General features: G+C 32.9%; 1 protein-coding gene across 1 annotated transcript in view; it reads right to left on the bottom strand.

Moving 5' to 3' along the window:
* Positions 1-385: 385 nt before the first annotated feature.
* Positions 386-9,746, bottom strand: part of LOC126883652 (zinc finger protein 845-like) — a 64,864-nt gene continuing 55,503 nt past the window's right edge. Inside the window, exon 2 of the mRNA XM_050649309.1 lies at positions 386-7,999. Within this exon, the coding sequence (XP_050505266.1) occupies positions 5,952-7,979 (2,028 nt within the window). The 5' untranslated portion in view covers positions 7,980-7,999 and the 3' untranslated portion in view covers positions 386-5,951. The remainder of the gene's footprint in view (positions 8,000-9,746) is intronic.

Raw genomic sequence — 9,746 nt, 5'->3', positions numbered from 1 at the left:
AATCTATAATCTGAGCTTTTTAAAATTTATAAAACAAACGCACGGTCCGATAAAAATAGCGGATATGGGTGAATCTACAATTTGCATTCATCAGTTGTCCGCTTATCTAGATAAAAATCAACAGAGTTCTGTTTCCTTAGTACTCAGATATAAGTAAAATGAAATAAGGGAAAGACACTTTAGATTTAATTCGATTCAGGGCCCCACCATCAGTTGACATATCTTTCTTATATTTAGAGTCATCAGAATTGCCTGTAGAGTACACCATTTTTTAAGTGCTTTTTTGGCTTCGTTTTCTTGGGTATTTTTTCTACAGTGTGCACTGTTTAAATGTCTTTGATTAGAATGTTAATTTAGTATAAATAAAGGCACAAATAATTTTTTGATGGGTTTATTAAATTCTAAAACATAGAACATGCGCTAAAAGCTTAACAACGACTGCCACAACTTAAAATTAAACAGTTTATCCACCATACATGTTACTTGTATAAAAATGTTTTAAACCTTGCAGTTTAACCCATCAAGCTCCATTGATGCAAAAACGCAACATTTAGAAATTTTTTTATTACTAATATATTTTTTAGAAAATTCTTCATGTGTTTTAATTCTAAAAGGTTTAATGATATTGAAATATATTTTATAGAACAAATACATATATTTAATTGTTTATAATTTATAAAAAATTAAATTTAGCAATTTAGCAAACCCGACGCTCAAAATGGTGTGACTTTTTTCTGGACATTATGTGGACCATATACCGGGTGGTGAATCGGAAAACGGGCCATAGGAAACTCAATGTAAAATTCTAAACTGTTGAATTCCTGCTTCCCTAATTATGTTACATCAAAAGTCATGAGAAGTTATTTGTAGAGGATTGAAATCTGTATTAAAAACAGAAGTTACAATTGTTCTACGATTTAAACACATTCCAAAATTTTGAAAAATATAATGTATTTACCGCAGTAGGTATGTGTGGGTATGTTAGGCCATACGTTACTATTTAACTGACAGTGAGCACATTATTGACTGAAGAAAATATCTTTATTATTAATATTTTCTCCTTAACTAAGGGTATCTTATCAACTTTATTGTGTTTTAAACAAAAAATGATAAAATAATTAAAAAAACTGACAGTTCTAATTGTTAATATAATAAATTCATTGTCAACAAATGCAATCTTATACACATTATTGTATTGTGTGTGGCCTAGCTTTGGCGTATTACTCTGAAAATTGTATTATATTTTTACAAAATTTTGAATAATTATTGTTCATAGAACAATATTAACAGTTGTTTTCAATAGAGAATTCAATTCTCTACAAATAGTTTCTGATGACTTTTGATGTAAAATAATTAGGGAAGCAGGAATTTAACAGCTTAGAATTTTACATTGAGTTTCCTATGGCCCGCTTTCCAATTCACCACCCGGTAGAACAATTTGGGGTTGAAGGATAACTTTCACTTTGGATGTCTGGGTTATGCCATCTTTTGGATCAACTATACTACACTATTTGGGTTGTTTTTAATACAATACAGTGTGTAAATTTACTATTTAAAATTACGGTGTTGCCACTACTTTTTTTATTGCAAAAACTTTACTTTTACCCGTTGAAGGGTGAAGGAAAAAAACAGGGAATGTCACACCTTATAAGAAATTGAGATAGTGACACTATCTAACAGATATTTTATGTATTTACTATTTACAATAGACTGGTAGATAATAACTTGGACCGTTAATAAATATGCCTATTTAAAATAGTACTGCGAAGGATAAAAACTGGAAATGTCCAAGCGTGAAAGATAAAAACAAGGAGAGTCCACTTGAACAAAAACAAAAATTAACTACGTTTTGATTTCGAGTTTAATCGTTTAGTTTCCTTTGTTTATGTTTGTTAAATACTTCTTCTTCTTGGGGTGCCTGTCCGTTCCGAACGTTGACGATCATTCTGGCGATGATGACTTTGTTGGTTGCTGTACGGTATAGTTGTGTTGAGATCTTTCTATACCATGCTCTCAGGTTAGCAAGGCAGGATATTCTTCTTCGTCTTGGGGCCCTTTTTCCTTCAATTTTATCTTGTAAACTGCATTGGAGTAGCTCGTATCTGCCTTGACTTCTCAAGTCCCAAGCACGGCCTTTCACGATGTTGACTAAATCTGCGGTTGTGTTCATCCTCCGTAGCCGTAGTACTTCTTCATTGGTGACTTTGTCTGTGCATGGTATCTTCAGGATTCTTCTGTACAACCATAGCTCAAAAGCCTGAAGTGTTAGAAACGGCACGGCCGATAAAGTTAGAGTTAATCGTAATGAAGTTTGTCAAGAAATGAGTGTGTGTTTTAAAGCATTCATGTCAATACATGGTGTAACTAAGGGCAAAATTGAACACCTACAAAAAAATTTAAAAGCTACAGGAACTTCTGGACAAGGCAAACGTGGTAAGCATAGTTCCCAGTATAGAAAGTTACATCCAGAATCGCGTGAAACAATATATAACCACATAAAGTCTTTCAACACTAGATTATCCCATCACAGTTTACACGAATCTAAGAAAAAGTACTATTTACCAGAGAGTTTGAACATTACAAAAATGTTCAACTTGTTCAAAGAAAAACATCCGACCATTAAAGTTTCTTACGTTACATATCGGTAAATTTTTAACACGGAATTTAATTTGTCCTTTGGTTACCCAAGATCAGACACATGTTCAGCATGTGATGAATTCCAGACGAAATTAAAATCATGAAATTATGACAAGGTTGCTGCAGAAATTCGTAAATTAACAATTCAAAATGAGTTCGTAAGGCACAGACATTCTATAATTTTAAAAAGGCTGCTCGCAAAAAGTCAATAATGTCAAATACAACGTGATGTTTGTACAGTCCTTGTTTTTTTTTTCAGTTTTTATTTTTGTAGTTAGGTACTTTTTTAATTTTTTTATGTCCGTTCTTTAAAAATTTGGTTAAAATACAATGTACTTTAATGTAATTTCAGTGTAATGGTTTAAAGATATGTAGTCACAAACATTAAATTTCCAATTTTCTCAAAACAACGATAACGTGCGACGTTCCTTGTTTTTTCCCTTAACCCTTCAGTTATTGCCAGTGGTGGCAATCACTGGTTCTAAAGTGGCAATCATAGGTTACATTAATATTTATTGAGGGTAAATCCCTTTTTAACATATGGAAAGATTGGACAATGGAAACCCTACCAACCCAAATTAAATGTAATACTATCCAAAACAATATTTCTATATTTCCAACTCACTGCACATCAGTAAAAAATGTCCAAGTGTAGCTCAGATAGGTATATTGTCTGGTACTGAGAAAAGATTTATTAATAATCCTGAACCAAGTACATCACATGTACACTTGGAGAATCCATGCAAAGTTCCTACTCCATTTAAGAAAGCACTGTTTTAGCCAGACCCAAAACCTCAAACAAAAAAGGGAAAACGAAAGGAAAATATTCCATCAGTGGTAACATTGGAAGCGGTGTGAGAATATCACTTAAAGAAAGGAAATGAAAAGAAAAAGAAAGAAGAAGAAAAAAAGCCAAAGAAAAATTTCAAGAGAACAAAAACGTCTATTGAAAGAGAAGCCAAAACAGGATATTTCTGATGATGACGAGTGGGTCGAGAGTGGTATTAGCAGAGAGTGGACAGCACCTTCTTTGCCTGTACCCTTCATATGTTTTTTATTTGGCAACAGCGCTTTCCTGATAAACTTGACGGTAGCGAAAAAACTAATATATGAGGAAAAAATTGTTGAAGTTGTTTGCCGTCAAGTTTGTATCGGTGGGTTATGATGTCATTAAATCAACGTGCATTCCTAATTGCTTGACTTTTAGTTTATCATACCTTGGTGGTTAACACGTCATTACACGCGCCATGTTTGTTTCGCAAGTACACGCCCGTTAGCAATTTGCCGCCTTATACTAAAGCGACTTAAAATTAACCAAATATTATTCAATTGTGTAAATTGTGACGTGACAAATGATGTGACGTGTTTTCGAGACTTATGGAACTTGCGGCAAATTGCCGCGGTGTGTGTGTGTGTGTGTGTGTGTGTGTGTGTAATGACGTGTTAATGGGTTAAATACTAATAGTAAATCTAGTTGTTCCAACAAAATATCTTTAGTTTATGCCCCACAAACTGCTTGAGGCTACAGTGGCGCGTCATCAAAACGGAAAACGCGTTCCAAGATTGCGGCTTTAATTTTGCAAATATTTTGTCGAGATATTTGGCACACATATTCGTAATATAGTAAAGAATGGCAGTACAGAGCACAATTTGAGAAATATGTTAGTATGTAGAAATTACTCATAACTAAATACAATATTAAAAAAACGAGCCTGTACCGCCATTAAGAAGAACAAAAAATATACTTTCTTCAAATAAACTTTTTTATCCCATGCCTAGATTTTGTGTCATATTGGAACTACTAAAAATTTTTATCTCTAACAAGAAATCGAACATATAACTAAATAACTGATTAGTCAACATAGAGAAATAGTGACTGTCATTCTGACAAACCTGCGTTAGATTCCCAAGTAATAGCACGATTCTCTTATCTGTATCGATATCTGTTAAGTGCAGTAGTATATTATTTTAAGAATTCGTTAGTGTTGATCCATAGGGAAGTAGTGTTTATTTTATAATTAATTTATTATATTTTTGTGTAGTAGAACTAAGTTGTTGGACTATTTGAAAAAATAGATTATTGTTAATTGTGAGTTTTACTTATACGCTGTGAGCTCGTAGGTAGAGGGGATAATTAAAAATTCGCGAGCGTCAGTAGTGACAAGTCTGTAAGCGTTTACTGGAAATTTGACATAAATGTCAAAGTGATTAATTTAAAACATTGAAATTAAAAACATTAATAGGGAATAATATTAGTTGGTCAAAGCTGTGGTGTATATTTTTACCTTAAATATACTTACGTTTTAAATACTGAATTTTTAAATTTTTTTAATATTTCGTAATATGTAATTATAAATTAATCTAAGCGCCATCTACACGATAATTGTGAAAGTATCCGAAGTAAGAAATTAATATTTCATGAATAGAACGTTAAAATGATTAGCAAAATCTTTAGAAAATCGATTACAATTTAATTACTTTTTTGCGTTGTAAATATTAAGCGATAACAAAAATAACAAATTTAAAAATTACCTGAATTGCCGATTGCCGATATTACCGATATATATTACCTGAATTGCCGATATAAGCAACATTTTTGTTTATGTTAGTAGTATTTTGTATTTTGACAACGGCACCCGATTTGGGCGTCGAAACGTTAATAAAAATCATTTTTTAATAATATTGTGGCTTATTTCCCATTGTAAATAGTTAAAATTAGTTAAAAATTACCGGTGAAAGTTGCATTAGTAATCCGCTAGGAGCGACACCAGCGAAGCTCAGAGCGTATAGGTAATTATATTTACGTAAAAATATTTCGAGTTCTAATGTGAGTATATAAAGTTTTAGTTGGATTTTTTATTCTAAAAATATAATCAATAGTTTAAAAAAATGGGAAAAGTTCATTTAAAGTTCCATTTTAAAAAAAGGGTTAAAACTAGTTGGAGTGCGTTTACGCTCTATGAACTAAATAAAATAAGACGGCTCTTGTTTCGCTTCATAACCAAATGACTATTTATTATTGTTTTATTATTATTACGTGCAAATACCTATGTTAATATAAAATGTCCCATTTTGGTTTATTTCTATAAATATTTATTTACTAATAATAAAAGTGTTTTCTATTACTTCCATTTAGCGCGGCTATGAGTATTATGCCAAAATATTGATCTTAGATAATGTCCAATACTGCCACTGTTGCCAAAGTTTCGCAGACCTTACGAAAAAAGGTATGATACTATCTCCTGAAGTTATATTGATGACGCGCTACTGTAGGCTCTTCAAGTTTATGCCCCACAAACTGCTTAAAACAATTATCAAGACTTTTCTTTAGAGTGCACCTGCAAATGTGTTTTCAAATTACGTCGTTCGCGAAATTCCTCCAAACAAATTTCACATTCGTAAAGTTTTTCTTTGGCGTGTATTTTCGAATGATTCTTTAAAGTACTTGTTTGAGAAAATTGCTTAAAACAAATCTCACACTTGTAAGGTGTTTTTCCTGTGTGCACTCTTTTACCGTTATGAGGTTTTTCCCCAGTATGCCTTCTCACATGTGTTTTCAAACACCGTGCTGTAGTAAACTGCTTAAAACAAATTCCGCACTTGTGCAGTTTTTCTTCAGTGTGCGCTCTCAAATGTTGTCTTAAATAAGCGCGATCAGTAAACTGCTTAAAACAAATTTCACACTTATAAGGTCTTTCCCCAGTGTGCACTCTCAAATGTACTTTCAAATAACTTGCTGTACTAACATGCTTAAAACAAATTTCACATTTGAAGGGGTTTTCTCCAGTATGCCTTCTCACATGTGTTTTCAAATAGTGTGCCGTACTAAACTGCTTAAAACAAATTTCACATTTGAGGGGTTTTTTACCAGTATGCCGCCTTCTCACATGTGCTTTCAAATAACGTGCTGTAGTAAACTGCTTCAAACAAATTCCGCAATTGTGCAGTTTTTCTTCAGTGTGCGCTCTCAAATGTTGTCTTAAATTAGCGCGATTAGCAAACTGCTTAAAACAAATTTCACATTTGAATGGTTTTTCTCCAGTATGTATTCTCAAATGCTCTTTCAAATAACTTGCAATACTAAACTGCTTAAAACAAATTTCACATTTAAAGGGTTTTTCTTCATTATGCATTATCACATGTGTCTTCAGATAGCGTGCTCTAGTAAACTGCTTAAAACAAATTCCACACTTGTGCGGTTTTTCTTCGGTGTGCTCTCTCAAATGTACTTTCAAATAACTTGCTGTACTAAACTGCTTAAAACAAATTTCACATTTAAAGGATTTTTCTCCAGTATGCCTTCTCACATGTGCTTTCAAATAGAGTGCTGTAGTAAACTGCTTAAAACAAATTCCGCACTTGTGCAGTTTTTCTCTAGTGTGCGCTCCCAAATGATGTTTTAAATTAGCGTAATGAGTAAACTGCTTAAAACAAATTTCACACTTATAAGGTCTTTCCCCAGTGTGCACTCTCAAATGTACTTTCAAATAACTTGCTGTACTAACCTCCTTAAAGCAAATTTCACATTTGAAGGGTTTTTCTCCAGTATGCTTTCTCACATGTACTTTTAAAAGATCTGCTCTAACAAACTGCTTAAAACAAATTTCACACTTATAAGGTCTTTCCCCAGTGTGCACTCTCAAATGTACTTTCAAATAGCGTGCTGTAGTAAACTGCTTAAAACAAATTCCGCACTTGTGCAGTTTTTCTTCAGTGTGCGCTCTCAAATGTTGTCTTAAGTAAGCGCGATCAGTAAACTGCTTAAAACAAATTTCACATTTGAATGGTTTTTCTCCAGTATGCTTTCTCACATGTACTTTTAACTGCTCTGCTCTAACAAACTGCTTAAAACAAGTTTCACACTTATAAGGTCTTTCCCCAGTGTGCACTCTCAAATGTACTTTCAACTGACTTGCTGTAATATACTGTTTAAAACAGATTTCACACTTATAAGGTCTTTCCCTAGTGTGCACTCTCAAATGTACTTTCAAATAACTTGCTGTACTAACCTCCTTAAAGCAAATTTCACATTTGAAGGGTTTTTCTCCAGTATGCTTTCTCACATGTACTTTTAACTGATCTGCTCTAACAAACTGCTTAAAACAAATTTCACACTTATAAGGTCTTTCCCCAGTGTGCACTCTCAAATGTACTTTCAAATAACTTGCTGTAGAAAACTGCTTAAAACAAATTTCACACTTGTGAGGTTTTTTTCCCATGTGTGTTCTCAAATGTTTGTCCACAACTTTTATATTTTTATTTACTGTTTTTCCTTCAGCACGTGGATTCGTGTCATTTTCTTCGTGAGATGATGGTCCATTTGGTGCCTCCATAATTTCCATATTGTTCTCTTGGAGACAATCTAAAAACAAACGTACTATAATACAAATTTTAGTACAAAGGAAAATAGATGTAAAAACAAAGAAACGTAATAATCAAATTAAGGGTTAATAAAATGCATAACTGCTGAAGTGGATGCGGCCCAAAAGATCAACTGTCATCAACACGCCGAACTTCACACACAACTTTGATATACAGAGTGAGCCACGCTCAACGGGACGGAGCCTACCGGGGAAACGGCTAAAGATATTAAAAATTCCTTCCGTAGGAATACGTAGGTCAGTACCGGCTACAAATTTAAATTTGTGAAATATATACAGGGTGTTCCAATTTAGCGTAATGATATAAAGTTATATATTTTTAAATGGAACAACCTATATTTCACTTTAATTTTGAATTCTACTGAACAAAATAATGTTATTTTATTCAACATTTCCTATACCTATTTTTGACAGGTTTCGATTTATTTGGGTTTTTCTGAAAATGTACTATTCGCAAAATTAATTAATTACACATTATCGCATAAATTTTAATTAACCTCTTTTTGTCAGTTAATTGTCAACTGTCCATGCTTTACATCAGAATAATTACCATTTGAAGAGTCGGCGGGAAAAACGATGAATGTCGCAAATTTCATAAATTGCTCCAGAGCATTTTTTTATACTTTAAACTTACACCTACTAGTTAGAAAATGTTCAAAAAATATAAAAATTATATTGGGGCAAGCCGGATTCAAAATGAACACATCTATTAATTTTGATATAAAAAGCACTATTAGTTTTTTATTAAAAAAATAAAAATTCAATGAAACGTTAGTTTTTAAGGGGGAAAAACGATGAAGCTCCACAGATTCGGTCGACAGAGGGAGTGTCTTGGACGTTATTTTTTCAACTTTTATAAAATTAAAGGCTTTTATATTATTACAGAGTTGTATTAAACATTTTAATAAAATTAAGAATGCGTAGATTGTAACACTAATTTGATAATTTTATTTATTTGTTTTCTTTTCTGCCATTTTCTTATTTTCTTTGGCTTGTACAGGATTATCATCATCCAAAATAAGAGCAAGATATATTCGTTTAATATTCAAATGTCCTACAAAACAAACATCACGTTTGTTTTGTAATAATTGAGGTGACACCGATTACTTAACACAAGTGCACCAGTTTTCAATAACGCTTCGTCAGCGGTTCAATATTATTCTTAATTCACGGTCAAGCTGAAGTCAGCATTAAAAACGTCAACACTTATTAGACAGCTAGACTTCGAACGCACCAACTAGTTACTATGGTATTTACAGTTGGTAAATAAATAAGTATTCAGTAAAAGTGTTTACTTCATCAACCCCTATCATAGGGGGTAACTACCCCGGCTAACCTAGGATGGTCCTGAAGATGGAGTACCACCATATGGCGATCTAAGACCAGGGGAGAACACAGGAACTGGAAGTCTGGAACGATAATGGAAGGAAAACGTCGAAGGACGAGGTTTCCTGTACCTCGACAGTCCAAGAAATGGTAAATAGAAACTACATGGAGACGTTAGGCCTGACACTTAGCTGAGTATGGTTATGGAAAATGGAATATGGTATGGAGCATCGTATGGAAATGGAGTATGGTATGAAAAAGAGACGCGCATTGAAGACTTTTGGTGATACGAACATAGACGTTTAAAGTGGTAAGTCCATGTTATTTATTCTTATGGTATTTCCACGATATAGTCCTAATTCCTATAATCATATAATATAATAATAATATAACCGTAATGTA

This window comes from Diabrotica virgifera, chromosome 1 (genome assembly GCF_917563875.1).
Source record: "Diabrotica virgifera virgifera chromosome 1, PGI_DIABVI_V3a".
In the NCBI taxonomy this organism is placed as follows: domain Eukaryota; kingdom Metazoa; phylum Arthropoda; class Insecta; order Coleoptera; family Chrysomelidae; genus Diabrotica; species Diabrotica virgifera.
Note: the sequence above shows the minus strand (reverse complement) of the source record. Positions and strands in the feature narration are given on the sequence as shown.